Below are 26,432 nucleotides of genomic sequence, written 5' to 3' on the forward strand. Positions count from 1 at the left end.
ACCAAGAGATACTGCACCTTCCTGCTCGAACTGCACGGGTTCATTCTCTGAATTGGAAGTTGGATCTTGTGTGTCAACTGCATTACATAAGCCATCACTCTTCTCCAAGGGGTTTTCATCTCTGGTGTCCAGCAGATGCTCCACATTGGTTGTTCGGTAGGGAGCCTTGGCAGGGGAAAAATTGGGCTCTGGTGCCATATCAACCGCCATATTGAAACCTGTGGCGGTTTCTGCCTACCTCCAGGTCCTCTCCTCGCTTACCCTCCTCTACATCCTCCAGTAAGCATTATGAAGCTTCACATCAAGAACTGCAAGAAGGCTCTCCCAGTAATGAGCTCCCAAACATGAGCAATCTGCCCCAGTTAATCTCCCTTTAGAGAAATTTCCGGAAGTAACACCTCAGCCAGCCTTAGGTTCTTCCTCATCACCACCAGCTGAGGCAGCAGTGGTCAGTGTTTCCTAATATCCTCCTGACAATTACATCAGGACATCCTTGAGAGGATGGCTTCCACCACAGACATACAGGTGGAAGTAGAGCTCACATAGATTGGCTGGTTGATATTTTGGGATCTGTGGGGTCTTGTCAAGTGGCATTTCTCATAAATGAGACTATTTTGGAGCCCACAAAAACAGCGTGACAAACACTATATTCCCTGTCTCCCACTGCTAAAAGGACTGAATGGAGGTATTGCGTCTCCCTCGCGCCAGGGTCAGTAGGAGTCTACCTCAAAATCAAAGGATGCGAAGAAACTCTTTTTAGGAGAGAAGTTTATTCTACAGCTGGCCTGCAACTCCGGATTTCTAATCAATGAATATTGCTGGGGCATTGGTTTTCTCCCTCTGGGACATATATTTAAAATTTATAGACAAGTTGCCAGAGGAGGCTGGACAAGAGTTTTTTGCAATAGTGGACAAGGTAGCCAGGGCCTTGCTTCAGGTTGCATAGACTGCTCCAGATTCTACTGCTAGAATTCATCTACTGCTAGATCATCATAATGCATTAAATGTTCATGGATCTAGTCATCAGGCCTTCCTCAGGAGGGATCAGCACTCTCTTCGCAGCAAGGAGATGACAAGTTTCACAGTCTTAAAGGCTCTAGGGCTATGCTGAAGCCTTTGGGTATTTTACACTCCTCTTCCAAAAGAAGCAGCAGTTTCCCCCGCAGCAGTCCTACCGTTATACTTTCTTTATGCCTTGTCAGCACCAGACTAGGAGAAAAGGGAAAAGTTACAGGTGGAGAACACCACCACCTCTTCTTTTCTCATCCACTGCGAGCTTGTCCAGACAACCTGGGAACACCAAACAGTCAGTTTGACAATCTTGGGAAGCACAGCGTACAAGGAGTTTTGCTATATTCTCAAACCCCGTTTATTTTTCCAACAGGCTATCCCACTTCCTAAGTGCTTGGACCTATATCACTACAGACTAGTGGATCTTAAACAAGATAGAATTGGGATCCATCCTTCACTTTATTTCTACCTCGTTCCCCGCCTCATTCCCCATCCCTTTTCAGGGACCTCTCTCAAGAGAAAGTTCTCCTTTGGGAGGTACAGTCTCTCCTCCAGTCAGGAGTCCATAGAGGAAGTTCCTCCTTTACACAGAGGAAAGGGATTTTATTCATGCTGCTTTCTGATTCCAAAGGAAAAAGGAGGTCTCAGGTCCATGCTAGACCTGTGAGAGCTGATGAAATACATAAGGAAAATCAATTTTCACATGGTCACTTCGGCTTCCATTATCCCCTGTCTGGATCTTGGCGACTGGTACGCTGCCCTTGACTTAAAGAGTGTATTTCAGTGTGGCAATATATCAAAGCCCCAGGAGATTCCTCAGATTTATGGTCAAGCAATCCCACTATCAGCTTGCAGTCCCTGCCATTTGGTCTGACTGTGGCCCCGCCTGTCTTTACAAAGCATGGCATGGCAATGATGGCTGCATTCCACAGGAAATCAGGAGTACAAGTGTTTCCATATCTGGATGACTAGCTGGTGACAGGCTGATCCAAGAGTGAGGTGGTGCTAATAAATGAGGAAAAGTCAGTCCTTTGACCTGTTCAGAGAATAGAATTTATAGGAGCAGTCTTGGATTCTCCAGAAGCCAGGGTGTTCCTCTTGCAAAGCAGATTCCAGACAATGTTTGCATTTTCTTAGATCTGAAAGCCCATTCTGCCATGACAGCATGGAACTGTCTCACGCTTCTGGGACACATGGTTTCTTGTATTTACGTGGTTTGGCATGCTAGACTTCCTCTCAGGAAGGTGCAGGGCTGACTGAGCTTGGTGTACTTCCCAATTTGTCATCCACTGGACATGTTAGTTCAAGTGTTCAAAGAAGTCTTACTCTTTGGACTGATGGATGGACCAACCAATGTATGTGTGGGAGTTCCTTTTGTTCCCTACAACCTACTTTGACTCTGGTTACAGATGCTTCTGCTTTAGGTTGGGGACTCCACCTGGGAACTCTGCAGACACAAGGTTGATCTGTCCAGGATTTAGCTCTCCATATAAATGTAAGATAGTTGAGAGCTATTCATCTAGCTTGTCACGCTATTCTCCCCACATTAAGGGAAGGATTTTGCTAGTTCTTGTGGACAACACAGCAGGAATGCTCTACATGAACAGACACATAAGGACCAACTTGACACTTCTACGCCAAGAGGCAATGCTGTTTTGGGAGTTTTGTATTGCCAGCTTGATCCGCATCAAACTCTCTGACCTTCAAGGTGTCCAGAACAGTCTGGCAGATCAGCTGAGCAGATCTTTCACCAGTCACCAGGAGTAGTCTCTTTGTCTGGGGAGTTCTCCACATAGAGTTGTTTGCAATCTGATACAACAGGGAGTTGTTTGCAATCTGATACAACAGGAAGTGTCATCAGTTTTGTTCAAGAACAGGTCACAGTCCAGGGTTTCTGACAGATTCTTTCCTGTTGCCTTGGAAAGACAACCTCATGTATGCTTACCCTCTGGTTCCACTCTTTCCTAGAGTGGTGTTAAAAAATCAGATAGGATCATGCTCACGTGACCCTTGTTGCACCGGCGCGATCTCCAGCATTGCTTTTCCACTCTACTGTCCCTTTCAACTAGGGCTCCATTGACACAAAAAACAGATCCAGATTTGATTTCCCAGGATCATGGTCTCCTTCACCCCAAACCCAAGGCTCTTCATCTTACGGTTTGGATGCTCCATGGTTAAACGCCTCAGGAGTTTAACCTTCAGATTGAATTGGTTGAGAGTCACCTGAAGTGGAATGGACAAGTGCAATCACTTGAAGAAAAGCTAACCTGGTGTTCTTTGAAATGTGTTACACATGTTCATTCTATGACCCACCCTCCTGCCCTTTTATCTCAGAGTCTGTCCAGTAAGAAAGAAATGGGAAGGTTTGGGGGGCAACTCTACCCTTTTGTCATTGCTCAGCACCACAAGGCAGCAGAGGGTGCATGCGGCACCCCAAAGGGTACCACCAAGGGAAAAATGTGTGACGCTAGTGCAGTGTGCACGGGTAACGCCGACAGAGCCTGGTCATCGGTGGGCGGGATCGAACCTGGGACCTCTGGAGCTTAGTGCATGGGCCTCTACCGCACAAGCTAAAAGCAGACTCATTTAACTCTCTCTCTTTAAGCGGTCTCGGTGCCACTAGATGGGACAGAACACCACACCTAGAAGGTGTGGGGTTACACACACACACACACCCACCCCCTAAAGTGCCGTGGACATGTACAACATATCTCAAAGAACAACTACAGAGCAGGTTAATAATTTTTTTTTTGTATTTGCCAGTATTATAACTTTCCGTTATTACACTATATCCTCTCTACAATATAAAAACACCTATACAGAGGGTATAGTTTAACAAAAAGTTGTTGCACTTGTAACTCATGCTAATACAGTCTGTTTCTGAGGCTTTGGGATGGACATTTGAAACGGTTTAATGAATTAAAATGTTGTAAAAATACTCAGTTCTTGCTAACAGACTTGTACAAGACCTTGTTGAATCTGTTTATTTTCCAGTTTGCGAGGCAGTTTAGTAGAAATGAGCCTCTGACATTTGACTGGATATGCCGGCACGCTAACTGGCCACTGGTCCCACCCAAGAACATCAAGGATCTTGTACACCTTGAGGCTGTTCATGATGTGTTTGACCTCTATCTGTGGTTAAGGTATTGAGACTGAAACTTAAGCTTTATTTTGGTTTTCTAGTATATTTGCAGCTCATGGACAAATGGAAGCCATGTTTTTATGTTGGTGCAAATTTAGCACTAGATGGGAGAATGCCACATAGACAGTTAAACAGATCTCTGTGGAACCTACTGATTGTACAACCTGAGCAGATGCAACAGTTGTACTGTCAAGATCCGCTCTGATGATGAGGCAAAGTGTAATATGATACACAAAGAAGAGGCATATGGGTGGGAGCGGATAGGCGGTCTCTTATATACCACATAATAGTAAGACAGCAACTTGATCTCTACTTACTCCATTGACCTACAGCAGTTCTTGTATTGGCAAATTTAAAACATTTTTTTCTTTTAGTTACCGATTTATGGACATGTTCCCAGATGCCAGCCTCGTACGGGACATCCAGAAAGAACTAGACAACATTATACAAATTGGCGTGCGCAACATTACAAGGCTTATCAGAGCTTCAGAAGCTACTTCTGTTTCTGGTGCTATCGCTGTGCCAGATGACTTTCCTCTTCAGAGAACTGAAGTTAATGACAGGATGTTGAACTTGGAAGATCTTCCAGCAGCAAACCAAGATCAATTCTCAAATGCCACAAAGGTCCCAGGACAGAAGAGAATAAGACGATCTAAAGCTTTGGGCTATAAACCTGCTGAAGTACAGTCAAATATGAAAAGTCACGGACAAGGATCTCTTGCTGCCAGACTAGTGCGTGAAGGACTCCTTACCCAAGAAATGCTGAAACAACTAGAAAGGGAGTGGCAGGTTCACCACAATAACAATGGAAATTTCCCAACTGAAAAAAGAGATAATCAGAATGGTTCAAAAGGGACAGGGAAAAAGAAGTAGTGAAATAATGACCTAATTCCATTTAATTTTTGTTCACAGAATAAATACTATTTTACTAACCTCTTCTGGCATCTCTGGATTACACTGGTGCTGTTGCATTTTTTTTTCTTGTGGCTAGTTTTATGAAGCAAATATTCAGAGATGGAGTCTTGTAAACTGAAAGGTTATTTTATTAATTCTGCTTTTGTTGACTTGTTATGCACTTTCTCACAACCATGACATTCAGCATAAAAAATACTGTGTTTTCCTACATGAAAGTTTGACCCTAAAACATCCTTACAAAATGCACACTTAAACGGTTTTTACCATAATGGTCAGGTATATTTCCTTAGTAATGAATTAGCTAATCATTCCACACCTTCGTATTGTACATAGTTCAACAGATAAGTGCTATAAATGGTAATATACAACTTCACAGGAAATGAGATTAGAATCTCATGCCTTTCAACCTTTGCCTTCCCTGAAAATCTGAAGTAATCAGGTGGAAAGCATTTATCTATTAATGTCCTAGATCTGGGAAATGTACAGTATTTCTCTCTTACAGAGGAAAAGGTCATAGCCCTTTTAAGTTCTTTCTATCTGATGGCTTTTAGGGGAAAAAATTGATACATTTAAAAAAATTATTCTTTCCCTGGGGGAAAGCTAGACATGATCTTATTCAGGCAAAGCCAAAAATGTTATCCTGTTAAAATACTACATTGTGAATGGGTAGTTTTGTGGTGCTAGCTGTAAATTCCCTGAATTGCTTTCTTAATGCTGTGTCTTCACTTTGAGTACAATCAAAAGTCTGTATAGTTGCCCTGACTTTTTTACATTGCCTTCAAGAAAGGCAATGTCTATGCTTGGAGCCAGGGCTGTGGTTCCTAACTCATGGAGATATACCAATGCTAGCTCCCATTGAGTTGATGCGCTAAAAATAATAGTGTAGCCATGGTAGCATGGGCTGCTGCGAGTTGCCCTCTCTGCAAACCTGCTGGGGCCCTGTGGGTACCTATTCAGGGGCGATAGTCCCTGCTGCCAATGCTTGTGCTACTGTGTGCGGTATTTAAATACTGTAAATAGAGCAACTGTTTTGGCACATTATCAGTGAGAGCTAATGTGAGTGTGTCTACATGAGCTAGGAATCCTACCCCCAAGTGTAGAAGTCGCCAAAGTGACTCTGTTCTTCTGTGTGTGATGTATTTTATTTCTTGTTTAATTTCAAGATCATCCTTCATAATTCTTAATTGTTGGGGGAGGAAGTAAAATACATAATTCCAGATCAACTAAAAATGGAGACCGTGCAATGTACAGTGCAGTGCACTTTGACATCCATGATCTCGGTATATCCGATACGCCGTTAAGAGAAGTTTACCCAGCTAGCTTAAAATTGGAAAGTTGGCTGTTTAGTTTGACCTTTCTTCAGTTTGTTATCTGGCTAAGCTCTCCACCAACCCTGTTTTGACAGGTTGGTTTGTTTGTTTGTTTTAACATGGAGTTAATCACTACGTGATATTTCAAGCAATTTGTAAAGGGAGGGGAATGCTCTAGTCCTATTGCACATGTTCCTTGGCATTCTAGCCCTGATAACTAAATTAGTTTGATTTGGATAATTTTAAGGTGACACTCTTGTTGGTGTATTTGAAGAAAGGCCAGAGATCAAGTGTGCTTAGAGGCTGAAATGACTTTTGTCCAAAGAAGTGACCTTCAGCACTGGGGCATGTTGTAATGGCCGTGGGAAGGAAGCTACCCTGCTTCTGCTGTGTGCTTGTTTTGTGGAGAGGAGTTGTGGCCCTTTGGATGTTAGAGCTCTTCCCATCAATTTTTGCAAACTTGAAAGGAAGTTTTAACTTTCTTTTAACTGATTTCTGACTTTCTAAAATGGTATGCTGTTGTGGAGTTCTCTGACCACTTGCAAATCTATGCTTTAAGTTTTAGGCTACAGACTTCAGTCCGAATCTTAAACTTCAGTTCAGAACAATGTGTTGTATAATGTTAACGCTCCCCTCCCTGATCTCAGCCATCATGGGTATGGCACACAGAAAACCCACATTCCTTCTATACTCCCTGCTTCCATTATATTTTGATAACCAGTTTATCCATTAATTGTTCACAAAGCTGCTTTTTAATGTATATTTTTAGCAAGGAAAGGCTTCATTTGGGTACTTAGAGGCGTAAACTGAAATCTTGTGTTTGAGCAACAGCCCCTCTAATGAGAAAAAAGCTAAGTAACTCTACAACATTCTTTTGGTATTTTGCTGAGATTAGCACTTCAGCTTAATTCATTGCTTGTTCCCATAGTGACTCCATAGTAACTGTTGTAAGAGCTCTGAAATTTATTCAGGCATTTCGAGGGCTGATTTTCATAAAAGAAAGTTTTCTTTTCTTTTGAGCTAATGGCACAGTTGCCACTAGATCTAATTAACGTTGCTGTCCAATTGGCCTCACAGGGTGTGATCAAAACTGATGTTGCAAAGCTACGCTAGGAACACATTTTTAACATGGGTCTACTTTGCACAAAACAAGAACACTTCCAAATGGCCTGTGTCTAGAGTTTTTGTGCATGGAGCTGTGCTGTGTGTTCCTACGTTGTTGTGAAAGTTCAACACGCTTTTCAACTGGCCCTTTTTTAAATGAAGAAAGCTTGATTCCCTGATAAAAATGTAAATTGCATTTTACACAGTACTTACCTTCAGTTGGAAGAGCCACTTTCAGCAACTTTGTTTCTGAAGACACTGTGCCTAAGCCAACTTGACCTTTCCATTCTTACACTGTTTTCAAAGGAGATGGAGGTTGTGTAGAAGTTAGGGTAAGACAGATTTCCCCCCCCCCCCCCTTGCTGGACAGGGGCTTCTTTTGTGTTTTCTTTGTTCAGTCTCTCTGAAGGTGTCTTAAGTACAGATTTTATCTTATTATTTTGCAGCCTTGTGCTGCTAATGGTTATGTCTAAAGAGAACCTTAGACAAAACTGAGCTTTGTGCAATTTGTCCTCACTAATGCATATATCCAATATGGTAGTGAAGGTGAAATACACCGTTATCTCCCACTCACTGAAATCTAAATGAGAGCTTTAGAGAATTTGACATGAGGTGAAGCCAAGTGATGACTTTTCACTTCCCTGATATCTGTTATCGCTAAACTCCAATGTGCAACTAAGATTGGAATCCTGAAGCTGAGAATGAAGCATTTGCTTTGGAGAGTGATGCACCAGATAAACTAATAAAACTCATTCTGTCAGAAAATAATGTGCTGGAGGGGTGAATGGGGCATAACGTCAAAATAGTTTGAACAAGTTAAATAAATTAAGCTCTTAGAAACAGCTTCCACTCCTGGTAAAACCAAGTCAGAAGAAACTTAATACTGCACCCAAACTCAAAAAAGTGTTCAGAAAGGTCACTTTTTTCTATCAAAGTTTGCCTGTCCTGTGGCTACTGGATACATTTGTTTTGCCCAGATTTGAGCTCATTCATATGTGGTATTTTGTTGAGATGACACTCAGAAGGGGGAGGCGTTTAATGTTTTTTGGAAAGTTTTTTTTAATTTTTTTTTTGGTACCACATCTGAAAAATAGCTGAGCTGTCAGTCATTTTAGAAACTTCAAATGAGATTTATCTGAAAATTGTAGGGAGATTTGGGACACAGGAGCAGTTTGGGGAAAAGCATATTTGGGCAAATGAGAAATGGTAGTGATCCATTGGTCTTCAACAGAAGGTCCTGATCCTGCAATTAGATCAATATGATTGGAGGCCTAGACCCATGCAGAGTTGTGATTGTAGAGTTGGGGCTTCAGATTGTAAGTTGTTCAGGGCGGGGTGTCTCTCTCTCTGTTCATGGGCAGTGTCTCGCACCCTGATTTGGGAGACTGGCTGTGACTGCAGTAGAAATAATAAATAAAAGTAATAATTGTAATGGATACTGAATGACTGGGGGAGACCTAGGCTTTCATTTGTACAGAGCTTTCTTTAGTCTTAAATGTAAACTGTATGCTAGTGTGAGACTGCATGTCCTCACCCCAGGTACTCGACAGCTACACTCTTCCTCTCCAGTAGCCTGAGCTCCTACCTCAGCTACCTATTCCTGGCATTTTACCACCTTCTCCCTATACTCTTCCAGAGTGAGACAGCACTGGAATCCACATTCTCCGTGCTACAGCCTACATCCGCATTGCCACCAGGGGAAACTGAGTTAATACCCACCCTTAGTGCTTGTTTAAACTTTCCCCATGCTTCCTTGGGGAAATGACATCCCACTGAAGGGAGAGTCTCATGGAAGGCATTTAAGTGCAGGGATGACACACTGGGATGAACTCACTCTGCACATTTGGGGTAAGAGGAAGTGGCTATCCTCTATCCTAGCACCAGGCTTCTCCTTCCACCAGAAGCCTTGTCCCAAGGGGGTCTGCTCAGAGGCAGCAGGCTGTAGATGCTCGAGTGATAAAATCTCCAGTGATTAAAATCTTCATCAGCTCCCCGCAGCAGGGAGCGTGTAGCCTTTAGCACTCTGAGTAAGAGAGCCTGGCAGGCAGCAGACCCATCACCAGTATTCCCTGCCTGTGGGAGGCTGGTGTTAACAACTGTTTCCCTTGATGTAGGGGCAGGTGTTGGAATTTTTTCTCGGCATGCACACCTTTGTTAAAAGCTCCCCATACTGGTTATGAGGATCTTACCTGAATGGTCTTTGACTGTAAGGTAATTGCATGCTGGATTGGAGATGATCATCTGCCTTAGAACACTCCATAATTCCTCAGGATGCAGCTGCGAAGGGAGTATAACAAAGATCGAAAAGTCATGCTGTGATCCTTTACGATCTGAAAGTGGGAGGGAGGGGTTGTACCTGGCTTGCTGGATAAAACACTTCTATATTTAATGTATATTAACAACAGCAAACCATGACCCAGGTAATTGAAGCTGGTATATTCATTTGGGCCTCAGTTGTCATTTGCACTAATGTCACTACACCACTGTGGCCCAAGTAGCCAATTTGTCTTATTTTTAAGGGCTGTTAGTGTGTTGAAAAATCAATTGAATGGAAACAATAATTTTCCTTCTTTCCTCACCCTCCTACTTATCCAAAGCAAGGATGCACTGAAAACCTGTAATTGATTGAATTTGCTAGCAGAATGAAACTGACAAATACTACTTGATTAACAAACTTTGTGTGGTAATTAAAATCTTTGAGACCCTTTTCATGTGACATTTATATTTATTTATATTTATAATGAGAAAGTGAAAATTTAAATCTGTATTAGACACACAATGAGCTCTGGAACAAAGAGGAATGGAGCTTAAAAGGTGATGCTCTCCATTTAATTGGCCAGCCAGGAATGTGGCTCACATGAGAAAAGTACATAATGAGTAAAGAGACCGGTTGTGTGTGTGTGTCTGTCTCTGTCTTTTTAGGTCAGACAGTACTTACTAAAAGATGAATCCGGGAGAAATGAACCATGATCTCAGGCTGGCAAGGTGTTTAAAATTTTTTTTTGAAGTGAAAGGTATAGTTTAGAAATTCTTATTTACAGCATGCTCATCTTCTTGTTTGTGTTACAGTTGGCTTTTCCGTTTTCATCTTGTTCTAGTATTTATTGACAAAAAATATTAAAAGCTAGAGATACGGTTAAATTCAGCCCTGACGTCAATAGGTGCCTCAATGAGAGCTGCACACCTTAAATTATAATTGAATTTGTCTCTGAGTAAGACTGAGTCTAATATTAAAATTGTCCAGCTGCCAGATGGGCCAAATTTTTCCCTTGCACATGCAGTTCTGAGGACATAAGTCTTAAATTTTGTCATCACAAGCAGCCAGAGACGACACATAACTGTTGATTGGGGGGGGTGAGGGTACAATTTAAAGGTTCTGGTGGTATGCAGTAGGGTTCAGGTCAGGACATATAAGCCCTGGCAGAAATGGGGGGGCACATGACCTCACATTCCCTCACCTCTCACGCATCGCCTCTGCAGGCAGCACAGACAATGGGAGAATAATGTGTGCAAGTTGGGAATTGTGTAAGGAGTAAAACTAGGGGCAAGTATTGCTTGGCCAGGGTGAGTGTGAGTGCTTACTGAGACAAGCCCCAGAGAATAATGTGCTGTGCGAATCAGAAACTGGGACACATCCGATTAAGAAACACAGGTTTGTCTCAAAAACTGGAATGCTAGCCAGATGAAAGAAAGATCCTGAATTCCAACAACTCTGCATAACTTTCTAAGTGAACTAAAGTTCATTGAAGCAGCTTGTGTTTGTCACATTCTTGTGTAAGTCTGTCAAATGCTGCACAAGATGGTGCTGGGTTAAGCAAAGAACACTGCATAGTAACTAGATTGTTAAGTGGTAAAAATTCCTGAATGGGCCGATACACATCATTTCCCCCCCCCCTTCACCTTGGCGGCTAGCCAGATGCTTACTATTAGACAATAAAGTGTGTACCAGGGGAAGGGAGGGACTGGCCGGTGGGGGAGAGAGACACACACTGAAGTTTAATCATTGAACCAACAAACTGAATGGATTTAGTCCTGGACTTGATTTCGCAGGAGCTCTAATATCTCACTCTGGGGAAATGGCTTTGTTGAAGTATTTTTAACATTTAGCTCATGAATAAGATCTGCCACTTTGGAATTAATTATTCACAGCTGCTCTATCATCACTGAGACACCAATAAGCTTCAAGAAAATGTTTGCTGTGCATTTATTAGCTTTTTATTTCACAAAACTAAAAGAAGATCAAATCAAAAAGGTAAGGTCCAAATTTCTTTGTTGGTAAGATTGACGTGGGTTACAGGAGAGCAGAGAATATTTTACTGTATGAACAAAAAATGAGTGTGGATGCTGTGCAGTATGCTCCTGGCAAAGAGGTGGAGATTAAAGGGTTGGTAAATCTTTGGACTTTAAAACAGTCCTATTTTCATGTAGTCTTCAGATCTGATAAACTTAGACTAGCGCTAGGAAACAAAACTCCCTGTATAGTGAATGTGTGAATAATCTTCAGTAAGGGAAGACTGCAGTGTTAGCTCTGAGGCTTCTTTTTAAAAATGTTCAAAAAGAAAGCGCTTTCCGGCATACTGCTGTAGTGAAGCATAGTATGAGAAACTTGCACTCTTGTTGGATTGCATTATCATTTTGATTTAGACAATGAGGTTGAGGTTTTCAAAACTGGGGTCTGAGTCAAAGTTCACTGAAACCAATGAAAAGACACCCATTGTCCGCAATGGGCTTTGGATCGGGCCCAGGGGCATTTGGACACACAGCTCCTATTTGCTTTATTGGGAAAGTTTTTATGTCTAGATCTAGCTGGCTTTGAAAATCTCAGCCAAGATATTTGATGATTGATGTTTACAAATCTGAGTTTTAATTAGCAAAGTCCTAGACAGTCCAGACTTTAAGCTTTTGATGTGCAAATAAACTGGCTGATGGTGCCCTGCCTTGGGCACACAGCAGATAGCGAAGTCTAGTCTCTTGGCAAAGTGCTGGTATGTGGGCTCATGGCACTGCAGCATAAAACCCTTACACACTCTGCATGCTCCTTGAGTTAATCTTCTGCATCTCTGTCAAATGCCTGACTTCCCACCTCCTGACCTAATACCACCTCACCCTCATGTTGTGGCCACCTGCCTCTGGCCAAGGGGGATCTACATTGGACTCCCTTTGGGCCCTGTTGTTGCCACTCTCTAATCAGCTGGAAGGATGGCTGTTAAGATACATGAGCAAACCAGAAGCAAGAGTAGGCTGTTAAGTAAAGGAGCAAGAGGAAATGAGTCAAGATCCCCATAAGTGAGCCCCACCACTGGACTAGTCCAGCAATAGAACAAGGTTGTTTCTCCCCCCCCCCCATTCCCCCAAGAAAAACAGAATGCCTTATGCTGGAAGGGCTTTCTGGGTGCTCTCTCAATGTCCTTCCTTCCTTTCAGAAAGAGAGGATGAGTGGACAGCGCAATGGGTAACATGCTGCCCATATCTTAACAAGCAGCCCTAACGCTCCGATTTTCTCCTTGGTCAGTGATAATCCTCAGTTTGTGTTCCAACGTTTTTTTATGATCATAACTAAGGAAGCAAGCAACGGCACTTGGAACAGCATATTTCCTGGAATTGTGTTTGTTTTTTTTCCTGAAAAATACGCTGAGTTTATTGATGTACAATTTTAATGGAAGAGTCGAGCCATTGTCGGGTTTCTGGGAGGGACATTTTAAAAAAAAAAAAAAAAGGCAGCCTGCCTCTTGCTGCAATCAAGGCCAACCACTGGGAAGTATTTTTATGGAGCCCAGATATAAGCTGTCTCTGACACAGCTGATTTTCGTTAACCAAAGAAGTGGGAAGACTCCAGAGTCCTCCTCAGCTCATCACTGCTACAATGTCACTTTCACAGGCAAGGCAAGACACTGAACACAAGGGCTGTGTTGGTCCAAAGGGATGAGAGGGAGCTGCTTAGATGATAGAATTTTACTTTCTATAGAGATTTTTCTGCTCTTATGAAGGTCCCTATCTTTAGAATCATAAAATATCAGGGTTGGAAAGGACCTCAGGAGATCATCTAGTCCAACCCCCTGCTCAAAGCAGGACCAATCCCCAATTTTTGCCCCCAGATCCCAAATAGCCCCCTCAAGGATTGAACTCACAACCCTGGTTTATAAGGCCAATGCTCAAAGCTATCCCTCTCCCTCCTGATTTTTTTTTTATAATCAAACCATTTAATGGTATGACCTTGCTTTGGTTGTAAAGCAGTTTAGAGATCACAGAAGGCTCTGCTTGGTCTTTCTGGAATGTTTTGTTTTGAAGGGCTCCCTTATCTTAAGTGCAGAAGCTCCTAAAGGGTTTATACTTGCCCACAGTCTGCAGCTAAACAAGGTGATTGTCCAAACTGAGCCTGAGAAAATGCAACCAGAATACATATTCAGCCGAACGTGCACGTACACACACCTCTAAATCTGTTTTTTCTAAAGGCAGCAGATGATCAGGAGATAACCTCTGCAAAAGGAGAGATGTAATAACTTTTGGATCACTATTCAGATAGTTCTGTCAGAGACTTATCAGCCTCTCTGGAGAAAAGTGTGTGTGTGTGTGTGAGAGAGAGATATAGATGGAAGTGCCTTAAAGGGAAAAGGCCAGTTCTCTATCTTGAAACATATTTCAATATAATGTTTTTCAGCAATCTCTAGTTTAGATGATAAATTTCTAAATTTATTCCCAAGGTCCTCGCTGCACCTGATAGATTTGCCTGTTTCTTATCTGGGTTTTCATCTGTGTGCTTTGGATAATTTTGGCTCATTCGTTTTAAATGGGACCATGAATGAGTAATTTAGTTGGTCCATGCAAATATAGATATCTGGTGATAGCACAGGCCAATCTATCCCCACTCCCATTTAAATGAAACTGCCTTTTAGCGGCTCATCATTACTTTACCAACATGAAGCAAGCTGTACAAGCACTCCCCAATCTCCACTGTTGAACCCCTTTCATGGCCAATGGCCAGGAAACACCTCAGACAGCTAAAGTAGGACTGCAGTTTAAAACAGACAACTCCAAAGATGGAAAAGAAATTAGCCTTTGGTTCCCTGCTCCTCTGAGAAATGGAACACACTTGTTATACCAATAAAATAAAAACCAGCAGGATCTTATTAAAGGGAATAAGGCAAAATGCCACATTTATTGTGACTACAGAAAGAATCATAATAAGCAGTTACTATAGCTATAACATTCCATTCAATTTCATATTTACTTACACACACACACACACAGATTCTGCAAGATTGTTATCATAGTTACCAGCCTTAGAGTTGCTTGTGCCAAGCCACTGGCCAGGTGGCCTGGACACGAGGAGTGAGCAGGGCCTTGTCAGATGCTCATCTGATGCTCCTGGAAGTTGGTTTGCAGAATCAGATCCCAAAGTTCTCAGTTTCTGGAGTCCATTTTTATAGGAATTTATTCCTATGCCAGTCTATGGGAATTGCTTCATCATGCTGTTGCTGAATCAATCAGCAGATGGCACATTCCTGACGGCTCTGTGCTGCCAGATGTTATCTTGTTCTTCGGTACTCCCATCCTTGAGGCTGTTGGGTGGATTCCAGTCTGCCCTCCGGGGGTCCTCTGGTTGTTTCCACTTGATGCCTTCTTCGGCCGATCGACATCGGATTCTTAGGCTGACACCTCCCTGATGATTCATTTATTATCCACAGCAAGCATCCATCCACATCCATCCTCTATCTCTATTTTAATCACAATTGTTAACAAAGCGAGATGAATACAACAAAAGGGCGGGGTGTCTGTGTGCTGTTTCTGTTGTTACAAAGTATCGCTTTGTGTCTCTCTCTGTGTGAGGAGTAGTTGTTACAAAGAATTGCTTTGAGAACAGACTCTGTCTTAGGATATACTAACACAATTAGCAGCTTGCAAGTTTCACACACAGAGGGAGAGAAACAGTACCAAAAACCAGGAGACCTCTTAATTAGTAATACCCTGGAATTTAAACTATGGGGAATCAAACTCATTTGTGATTTTAATACAGAACTTCTTTAATATGAGCCAGCATAACACACTCAGCTCCCATTGGCCCAGTACTCACCATTCCAGGCATCATTCAGCACCTCACAGCACTAGGTCCTATTTAAATCGTATGGTTATGGTGTCATAGGCAAGGCTGAGATGGCCTTTGGATACAACCCACCTGTGCTGTAATCAGTGGCTCAGCTCTGTGGTACAAAAATATGCAACTTAGCAAGGTAAGTTGGAAATGAATTTTAGAAGCTGAAGAGGGGTGGGGGAAGGCTTAGCACACTTGTTGGTTGACTGTTCAGAAAAGCCTGGATTTCACTGGTCAAGGAGAGTAAACCTTTACTCTGAAAGTGGCTCCTTCCACTGGGAGCCAAGGAATGGTGAAAGTGTCGGAGTGGGAGGGAGCTTGATCCTCTACAGCCTTGCCAAGCCCTTTCTGTGTATGAACAGTCAGACTTCTGCTTGTAATGCTGTGCTATTACTCTGACACCTCTGCACAAGCACAGAAATGTGGTCCCAGCACCAAATTAGTTTACAAACCATCAACCCTGGTAGAGTTGGAAGAGACTCTGCAAAAGCAGGGAATCTATATAAACAAATGACAGATTCTTCCTTTGCTGTGTTCATTAAACCAGTGAGAGCACCTGGGTAGATCCTCAAGTTTTGGTTTGTGTAACTTATTTTAGTTTCACTTAAGCTGATTCCTAATCAATGTAAATTGGAATGCAGAGGGATGCGCGGCCTCACCTGCAGGCATGGCGGACATGGGAGTGGGGACTGCAATGAGCAACTGAGGGGGATGAGTGGTATGTGGAGTGAAGGAGGGGAACTGGGATAGGAAGCTGAGTGGTGTGGGAACACTAACCAGGGCTAGATGGGCCAGATGTTGGGTGGGGCAGAGGGATGAGGGCAAATGGAGCAGGAGAGGGGCATAAGCATCTGTAACCACTAGAACACAGTCCCTTCTGAATCTGGAATAGTATCAAGGGTTTGTGAGTCAGCATTCTTCTGCAGTCAGCAAATATCTATGAACTCCACTGGCGAAATGTGTGGCTCATTTTCTAGTGACTGGCCCACACAGAGGATGCCAACCTACTACTGCTTTCAGTTACTCTGTTAGGACAGGTGGTGGAGATCTGTGCAGTGGTTCTAATGATTCTAACCCTACTAAAGATCCATGTGGGTGTCAATGTAACATAGCATAGGCACCAACTTTTCCCAGCGCCAGTGGTTGCTCAACCCCCCCACGCTGACTCTGCCGCTGCCCCACCCCAATTCCAATCCCTTCCCCAAAGTCCCTGCCCCAACTCCGCCCCTTCCCTACTTCTATTGGACTCCTTCCCCAAATCCCCGCCCCGGCCCTGCCTCTTCTCTGAGTGCACCGTGTTCCCTCCTTCCCAGCACTTACTGCCACGAAACAGCTGTTTTGCGGCAGCAAACCCTGGGAGCTAGGGGGAGCCGTGGCATGCTCAGGGGAGGAGGCGGAGGCAGAGCAGAGGCGGAGGTGAGCTGGGGCAGGGGGCGGGGAGCTGTCAGTGGGTGCAGAGCACCCACCAATTTTTCCCCGTGGGTGCTCCAGCCCTGGAGCACCCACGGAGTCGGCACCTATGATGCACAGAGGTTTTAATTGTGTTCACATACTATTTTTTCCACAGGACCCTGTTCTCATTCAGTGAACAGGATGGATGGGGCTCTGGGAGTGAATTAGCGATGTGTAGTGAATGAGGCTGTTGTCTGTAGGACCCCTGCCTCATTTGTTGCAGAAACTGCAAAAGGTATCTAGTGAAGGAGACAGAACAGTGGAGGGGGAGAGAGGCAAGTGTCATGGTTAAGGCTGTTGAATGCCACCCCAGAAAATAGAATTCTATCCCTGCCTGTGCCACAGAGTTCCTGTGTTATGCTGGGCAAGTTATTTAAACCAAATACACAGATGGCCAATAACTGTGTATGCATCTCATTTTCTGGGTGCCTGAACTGAGACAATCAGGTCTGGTTTACTGAACTGCTGAGTATTCACAGCTGCAACTGAAGTCAATGGAGCTGTGCTTTGAACATAGATAGTGCTATAAAATTCTAAAAGTTGGGCCATAGGTATCTTATATTGGGGCACTCAAAATTAGTGTACTCTTGACCTTAATATCACCGTGCCTGAGTTTCCCATATGTAAAATAGGGAATGGTAATGCTTTAACTCACAAGAATAGAGTGAAAATAGATTCATTAGTGTTTGCGAGACAAGGTGGGTGAGGTAATATCTTTTATTGGACCAACTTCTGTTGGTGAGAGAGACCAGCTTTCAAGCCACACAGAGCTGCTGTTTTTGTCTGGGAAAGGTACTCTGAAGGTCAGAGCTAAATGCAAGGTGGAACAGGTTGTTTAGCAGAAGTAGTTAGCCACGTTCTACCTTTCAAGGTAGAGTAGCCTCTGAACACCTCTGCAGTCATGGGCAAGAAGAGGGGGTTAGTGGATTATGGATAGTTGTAATAACCCATAAATCCAATGTCTCTGCTCAGTCCATTTTTAGTGTCTAGCAGAGTTATGAATTTAAGCTCCCACGCTCCTCTTTTGAAAGTGAAGTGTTTTCCCAAAGCGATCACTGTGTCTGAACTATCAGTCCTTGTTCTCAAAGGAAACCTGCATGACACTGTAGTGGTTCAAGTGTAGACAAGCTATAAGTGAGTAGTGTCCATTCTTTGCACTGAATGAAGCAGGGGACCATGGGGGGTGAAAAAAGTATGTGGTCAGGGAATTAAAGATGGTATCATAATGCATGTGTAGAAGAGAGTTGAATTAAAGTGGCACAGAAAATCTTAATTTTAGCATTTCCTAACTTCTGAGTGCTTGGCTTTGCAGCCTGAATGTTGTGTTTAATGTGGTTCTTTCTATGTAATACATAAAGTGTACAAGGAAAGTCAATAGGGGGTTGGGTTGAGATGACGTTTATAGATGCAGCCTTTCAAGTTATCAAAGGATAATCTTCCTTCTCTGAAAACTCAGATATGTATAATGGTACAAATGTAAAATTACCCTTCCTTGTAACATTCACAACTGCAAGTGTGTGTGTACAAACATCAGCTGGATTACCTATGTTTGGCATTCTTTAACGGGAAACATTGCTCTATACAATGTAGAAATATTTTAATGTGGTCAAAACAAATATGATGACTAAACACCACAAAGGCCATCAGTATAGCACACATAAGAAATAATATGTATTATAGTTCAGCAGGCCAGAGATAAATTTAAAATACACATAGTAAAATGTTTCTCCTAATTTTTAAAGTCCTATGTTAATTAAAATTTAAGGCTGATTTTTTCTTTTTTTTAAAGCCACAAACTTTCCCCTTACATACCTGGTAAGGATTTGATCACACCACTCATGCAGCAAATATAGGCAAAAGATATAGGTGTGCTTGGCTGGATCTGAGCAGCTACAGGAGACCAGGTAAGCATTTAAAAAGGGTGGTGAAAGGGAGAGATGGGGAGTTTGCCAAGTTGGGTACAGAGGACTAGCTAATAGCACCAGTAACACCTAATTCTTCTGAAAAATTCACAAATCTATTCAAGTGTAAGTAATTTTTAACTACTGTCTGAGACTCTTGAATTGGTGAATCAATTGGTCCTGGGTGGGGAGACCTAAGTTCTCACAAAGTCCTGGTCTACGCTTAAAATGTAGGTCAGCATAACTATGGTGCTCAGTGAAAAATCCATATACGTGAGCTATGCCACCCTAACTTCTGGTGTAGGGGCAACTAGGTGAATGGGAAGAATGCTTCCATCAATCTAGCTGTTGTTGTTCAGAGAGATAGTATTCCTACAGCAACAGAAAAAAGTCTTCTGTTACTACAGACGGCGTCTACGATACAAGGTTGTGCCAACATTGCTACAACGCTGTAACTATGCCACTATAGTCCCTGTAATGTAGACATGGCTAAAGTCTTTATTCCTATTCAGTTGTTTGTTGCCCAAACACATGTATATAAGAGAAAAAAAATTGCACAAAACAGCTGATATCTGGTTAGAGCAGTGTAACTCCAAGACTTGGGATCTTCCATTGAACAGGCCAGACCGTTTCTGATGGACAAATAGTAAAATACTGTCACAAACAATATTAGTTAACACTGGGTTAAACATCTTTACAAATAGATTTTATAGGTTGAAGCATTTCTTATATAGGCCATCCTCCTGCTTACACTGAATTCCATGGAAATGTAGCTATTGGTTTCAATGGGACAGGACCAGCCTAACCCTATATCATATGACTGTAGCTGATGTCATAGAAAATCTCAGAATCAGAGGATCAGGGTAAATAACCATTTTACATGTATGTAGGGTGCTTAACTTCAAAGCGCTTTATAAACATTTAACTATTTCTCCCACCTCTGAAAGTGAGGTACATACAATCATCTCCATTTTACAGACATACACTGAGGCAGAGTAGTGAAGTGAGTTGCCCAAGGTTATTCAGAAGTCAGCTGCAGACTTGGGATTAGAATGTAGGAGTTCCTGGTCCTAAGCTCTGTGCTCAGGACACTGCACCAAACTCTTGTGATTAGTGGTTGTATATAGGAAGCATTTTCTGTGTAACTGAACGCTAATGATAGTGGGAGCGTGGGAGAAATCCTGCTCTAGTGACTTCTAGTAGAGAGAAATCATCCCTTATGTACTTACATTGTAAACTCTTTGGGGCAGGGATTATCTTTGTGTGTGTGTGTGTGTGTGTGTGAGATACATAGCACAATAGGGTCTGATCCTTGGCCAGGGTCCCTAGGTGTTACCTCATCATTATAAATAATATTCTCAACGTCCTGATTCAGGTTGACAGGTTCCTTTACCACATGCGTCTTTCTGATGATGTATTACTTGACGTGATGACGCGCTTCCAAGCAGAGATGGTGAAGGGCCTGGAAAGAGACACACACCCAACAGCTGCCGTAAAAATGCTGCCAACGTTTGTACGGTCGATTCCTGATGGGTCAGGTGAGTGATCCTGGTGCATTATTACTTTTTCTTTGGTTTAAAGAATTGATGGATTACAATGAAATATGTCTAGGCATCTTGGATTTGGAATTTGGAGCTCTGGAACAGTCTCAAGCTATGTGGATAGGTGGGTGCCATCCCAGAGTGTCCCCTTGTGCCCTAGGGTGGCCCTGCAGGTACCATGCCCTCCGTTCCCTCTTGGTTCTTTGCAATGGTTAATAACTCTTGACTTTAAGACCAGAATCTTTACAATAAGATTCCCTTCTGTGGGATCTTTATTTATTCAGTCTTTTATCTGCTACAGCTCCTTTGGCCCCACAGTCCTAGCCCTTAGTCTCACTAGTTTAGGAGTCCCATATCCCTCCTCCCAGGGGCATTTGTGATAGTCCAAGAGAGATTCCACTCCTTGACACTGGAGCCAGTGGCTTTCAGTCCTTCAGGCTCTCTTTAGTCTTTCCTGGGCTCCTTTGGGGGTGCTCCTGCTCTCCAGCGAGCAGCAGTTCTCAGAGCTTGCTTCTTCCTCTGGTGTCTTCTCTCTCCCACCTGCCAGGCCTCTCCCCTTTTTATCCCAGAGGCCTAATTGGGTCCCGTGACCCATTTTCTCTACCTTGGAAGGTGATTTAACTGTCCCGGTTGGGGCTGAGGCCTCTCTCCTCGTGAAGAGTCAACTAGGCTGTGACAAGCTGCTCCTTGCTCCAAGCACAACACAACTCAGCTGAGCTGTGCAGGTACATTCTCACGTTCCCTTGGTTTCAAGGGGATGTTCATGCTCAGCTGCAGCACAGCAGGGACTGTAGAAGACCGGGGATTAATATTAACGTGATAAATGGCCTTCTAGAGTAGTTGTCGTTCATGGAGAAGATAATTGTGGATCATTAACAAAAATGTCTAAACACACCTAATATTTTTCAGGTACAATGTGCTGTCAGATGACATGAATATGTATAATGCCTTTGTGTGGGTGTGTTTTGCTTTCACCAGGACAACACTCAGCTAGCTATTAAAAACCTTCATCTTACTGAATACAAAAATACTAATCTAGTCTTAGCCACTGGTGCGAAGCTAAACTCAAACCAGCACCGGACCGGTGATTAAATAGGATGAGGGGACCCTCTACAGGTCAGTAACATCCATGCAATTCGAAAACAATATGAAGTTTTCATTTTGAGGATGTGTATAACTTTAGGCAGCGATGCTTTTCCTCTGGATATAGAAGAGGAAAAATATTTAAATTCATGGACGCCAGAATGGTGCAGTATAATCAGATCCTGCAAGTGGCTGCATGCAGAACTCGACAGAGCTTGGAGTGGACACGGGGGATGGAGTGAACCCCATTGCAGGGCTGGAGCCTTCATCTTAAACCCCAGCTATTGTATTGAAGTTCTAATAACTCCCTGTCCCCCCATGGATCCATGATTTCCTGACATGGCTACTTAGCCCTTCCGCAGTTTGGTTCCTGACAGTGACTTCTGTACCTCTGTTTATTTCTAAAAATACATGTTTCCACATTGTGAAAATTACAGAACACAGAAAGAGCTTTCCCCAACACAGTCTATATAATCTGTCAGGAAAGTGCTCGTTATATTTGATGGAATTAATCCTCATTTCCAGCAATAGTAATAAATCAGCCACGCACTAGCAAACAAATTGACTGAGGAGGTAATCTGTGTTTCAGTCCCTAATGAGACATGCAGAATGATGATTGAACTGACCAGACAAAGGAGACTGAACCCACCAAAGCAGCTCTGTTAGTTTGCAGAAGCCAGCCATAGCAGATTCCCTTTAGCAGACATTGGCTTTGTGATGCTCACGTGGCAGGAGAGGGCTAGCTGCTGCCTGGTGGAGCAGGAGAACCTCCTTCTGGAAGGCAGGCATAGGTTTGGGTTCACTCAACTTCATGATGATCCACCAAACCCTTAGCTTCTGAATACCCTCCCTCACCCCCTGCCACACACAATAGTTAAAGGGCTGCATCTTCAAATCAGAGTTTATTATGGAAAATTTCAAACTCTACCTACATTTCTGAGAGCTGATTTTCAGTTTCCTGCACAGTTTCAGCTGCCTGCTTCCTATTAATGCTAATAGGATTTGGGTGGCTAAACCCCGACCCAATCAGTTAAATGTCTCCCTCTCAAACATCCTGATGAGACTCCTGCTGGTTTGTGTCATGGTTGGCTGCTATTTGTTTTAGCCAGCATGCATAGTAAAGCTCTTTATTTTCCAGTAAGTACTGTAATGGGCTTAATGAAAGGTGAAGTCTCTCCCCTGAACAAGCGTGCTTCTCAACCTGCCAAGGCCCAAATGCAGCCCTCCAGGTGTGACATAGCCCTTCGTGGCCAGGGGTGCCTCTGTGGTTTCTGCTAATAATGTCTCCCTCAAAGGGCTCCTGACACGGACTCCACACACTTTTTCTGAGGTCTAAATACCCCGCTGTGAGGTCTGGGTTTATTCACAGAAAATAACTCAAAATCCCAAATTCAAATCCCACAAACAGACATTTCTCTTCCTACTCCCAGGCCTCCCTGGCTGGAAAGATTTCACACTCTTCCTTGCCTGCTCAGGGTCTCTCCTGCATTAGCAGGTGACTTCTAGACCTTCCTGGTTGGAGTCTTAGGGTATGTCTAACCTGCGCCTGGCCCAGGTCAGCTGACTTGGACTTGTGGGGTTGTTTAATTGCGGTGTAGATGTTCAGGCTCGAGCTAGAGCTCTGGGACCCTGTGCTGGGGAGGGGTCCCAGAGCTGTGGTGCCAGTCTGTGCCTGAGTGGCTGCCCCGAGAGCCTGAGGCAGCTGACCTAGGCCAGCCACAGGTGTTTAATTGCTGTGTAGACATACCCTTAGTCCAGAATGCCAGGACTCTGCTGGAACCTGCTCGCTCCTAGCAGAGTCTGTTGTCTCTGAGCATACCCTCCCCCCCCATACAGCTTCCAGCTGCTCTTTATAATGGAATCACCTGAGCCCTCTCATGTGGGGCTCATCCTTAATCAGGATTGGCTTAGCCCCAGGCTCTCCAACCTGAGAGCAAGCCACCCAGTTACAGACCCAAAATGGGGGACACAAATTATTCATGCAAGAAATTTAAAATGATGTGGGGCTGTATTCTTTTCATGTGAAAAACCCTGCTTCCCGTCGCCTCAGTTCCACGGCTCTTTGTTTCTGGTGATAGATAATTTTCAACCATAAAAGTGGAGAGAGCAAATTTGAGGGAACATAGATAACTGTGGGATTAAGATCAGTGCTGCCCCTTGAAATGAAGGACATTTGAGGGGTCTTGTACACTAGTGTATGTACATAACCCTTCGAAGTCACCCTGCTGGACATTAGAGCTAGCTATGTATCCCAACCACCAAAACAGAAAAGTAAATCATGGAGTAAGTCCTGTTATCCCTTGGCTTTTCACAGCTTTAAAATGACACTCAGCCCTTCCTGAAATTCCAAAGTGGCTTCAGGGGATATCTGATTTCAACAATTGTCTCATTACTATTTCAAAACTTCACTTGTCTCAAGGCCAACCCTAGGCAGTTTCTCCTGGCAGACAACAGTCAGTCTCTCTCTCTCTCTCTCTCTGGTGTCAAGGACTTGTTGATATGTCACCTTGTGACGTACCTTACCATCAAATTATGTCTTGTGTAATGCCATTTTTGCACTCTCCCCGAATTCTCCATTGATTGCTGGAAAAGAGCAGCTTTCTCTGCAGACAAAACTTCTGGAAGATTCTGAGTACTTGGAATTTGTTTAAATTTTCAAGTGTTCTGTTATAACTAACTTCCAGAATAGCTGCACCTTGAGCTTCACTCTTTGAAATAGTTCTCATTTAACAGCACGCCATTCATTTTTGTCATTCAGCTCTTAATTTTCTGACTAGTGTCATAGTGTACTGACTCATCCAGTTTATCTCCTTTCCTTCATGCTATCAGCCCATAGAATTACAGAGGTATATTTCTGGCTTGCTTTTCAAGGTCAAAGCCAATAAAATCTCAGTCTGGCATGGAGTTTAGGTCACATACGGCTACACAAACTCCTGTGGGTAACAGAGTAACAGCCGTGTTAGTCTGTATTCGCAAAAAGAAAAGGAGTACTTGTGGCACCTTAGAGACTAACCAATTTATTTGAGCATAAGCTTTTGTGAGCTACAGCTCACTTCATCGGATGCATACTGTGGAAACTGCAGAAGACATTATATACACAGAGACCATGAAACAATACCTCCTCCCACCCCACTATCCTGCTGGTAATAGCTTATCTAAAGTGATCACTCTCCTTACAATGTGTATGATAATCAAGTTGGGCCATTTCCAGCACAAATCCAGGTTTTCTCACCCTCCGCCCTCCCACACACAAACTCTCTCTCCTGCTGGTAATAGCCCATCCAAAGTGACCACTCTCCCTACAATGTGTATGATAATCAAGGTGGGCCATTTCCAGCACAAATCCAAGTTTAACCAGAACGTCTGGGGGGGGGGGTTAGGAAAAAACAAGGGGAAATAGGCTACCTTGCATAATAACTTAGCCACTCCCAGTCTCTATTTAAGCCTAAATTAATAGTATCCAATTTGCAAATGAATTCCAATTCAGCAGTTTCTCGCTGGAGTCTGGATTTGAAGTTTTTTTGTTGTAGGATAGTGACCTTCATGTCTGTAATTGCGTGACCAGAGAGATTGAAGTGTTCTCCGACTGGTTTATGAATGTTTTAATTCTTGACATCTGATTTGTGTCCATTTATTCTTTTACGTAGAGACTGTCCAGTTTGACCAATGTACATAGCAGAGGGGCATTGCTGGCACATGATGGCATAAATCACATTGGTGGATGTGCAGGTGAACGAGCCTCTGATAGTGTGGCTGATGTTATTAGGCCCTGTGATGGTGTCCCCTGAATAGATATGTGGGCACAGTAGGCAACGGGATTTGTTGCAAGGATAGGTTCCTGGGTTAGTGGTTCTGTTGTGTGGTATGTGGTTGTTGGTGAGTATTTGCTTCAGGTTGGGGGGCTGTCTGTAGACAAGGACTGGCCTGTCTCCCAAGATTTGTGAGAGTGTTGGGTCATCCTTCAGGATAGGTTGTAGATCCTTAATAATGCGTTGGAGGGGTTTTAGTTGGGGGCTGAAGGTGACGGCTGTTATTTTCTTTGGCGTTCTGTTATTTTCTTTGTTAGGCCTGTCCTGTAGTAGGTGACTTCTGGGAACTCTTCTGGCTCTATCAATCTGTTTCTTCACTTCCGCAGGTGGGTATTGTAGTTGTAAGAATGCTTGATAGAGATCTTGTAGGTGTTTGTCTCTGTCTGAGGGGTTGGCGCAAATGCGGTTGTATTGCAGAGCTTGGCTGTAGACAATGGATCGTGTGGTGTGGTCAGGGTGAAAACTGGAGGCATGTAGGTAGGAATAGCGGTCAGTAGGTTTCCGGTATAGGGTGGTGTTTATGTGACCATTGTTTATTAGCACTGTAGTGTCCAGGAAGTGGATCTCTTGTGTGGACTGGACCAGGCTGAGGTTGATGGTGGGATGGAAATTGTTGAAATCATGGTGGAATTCCTCAAGGGCTTCTTTTTCATGGGTCCAGATGATGAAGATGTCATCAATATAGTGCAAGTAGAGTCGGGGCGTTAGGGGACGAGAGCTGAGGAAGCGTTGTTCTAAATCAGCCATAAAAATGTTGGCATACTGTGGGGGCATGCGGGTACCCATAGCAGTGCCGCTGATCTGAAGGTATACATTGTCCCCAAATGTAAAATAGTTATGGATAAGTTCAGCCACCAGGTTAGCTGTGACATTATCGGGGATAGTGTTCTTATCTACATGCCTCCAGCTTTCACCCTGACCATACCACTCGATCTATCGTCTACAGCCAAGCTCTGCGATACAACTGCATTTGCGCCAACCCCTCAGACAGAGACAAACACCTACAAGATCTCTATCAAGCATTCTTACAACTACAATACCCACCTGCGGAAGTGAAGAAACAGATTGATAGAGC

General features: G+C 43.4%; 2 protein-coding genes across 4 annotated transcripts in view; both read left to right on the forward strand.

The window, feature by feature from the left end:
• Window positions 1-5,105, forward strand: part of SUPV3L1 (Suv3 like RNA helicase) — a 37,005-nt gene extending 31,900 nt beyond the window's left edge. For all 3 annotated transcript variants that reach the window (XM_077821855.1, XM_077821856.1, XM_077821857.1), the window contains 2 exons: window positions 4,006-4,154; window positions 4,528-5,105. In XM_077821855.1, coding sequence (XP_077677981.1) covers window positions 4,006-4,154; window positions 4,528-5,026 — 648 coding nt within the window. In that variant the 3' untranslated portion in view covers window positions 5,027-5,105. The remainder of the gene's footprint in view (window positions 1-4,005; window positions 4,155-4,527) is intronic.
• Window positions 5,106-11,671: 6,566 nt separating this feature from the next.
• The window catches only part of LOC144267306 (hexokinase HKDC1), a 40,077-nt gene continuing 25,316 nt past the window's right edge, over window positions 11,672-26,432 (forward strand). The window contains exons 1-2 of the mRNA XM_077821151.1: window positions 11,672-11,734; window positions 20,300-20,462. Coding sequence (XP_077677277.1) covers window positions 11,672-11,734; window positions 20,300-20,462 — 226 coding nt within the window. The remainder of the gene's footprint in view (window positions 11,735-20,299; window positions 20,463-26,432) is intronic.

Source organism: Eretmochelys imbricata, chromosome 7, assembly GCF_965152235.1.
Source record: "Eretmochelys imbricata isolate rEreImb1 chromosome 7, rEreImb1.hap1, whole genome shotgun sequence".
Lineage (NCBI taxonomy): Eukaryota > Metazoa > Chordata > Testudines > Cheloniidae > Eretmochelys > Eretmochelys imbricata.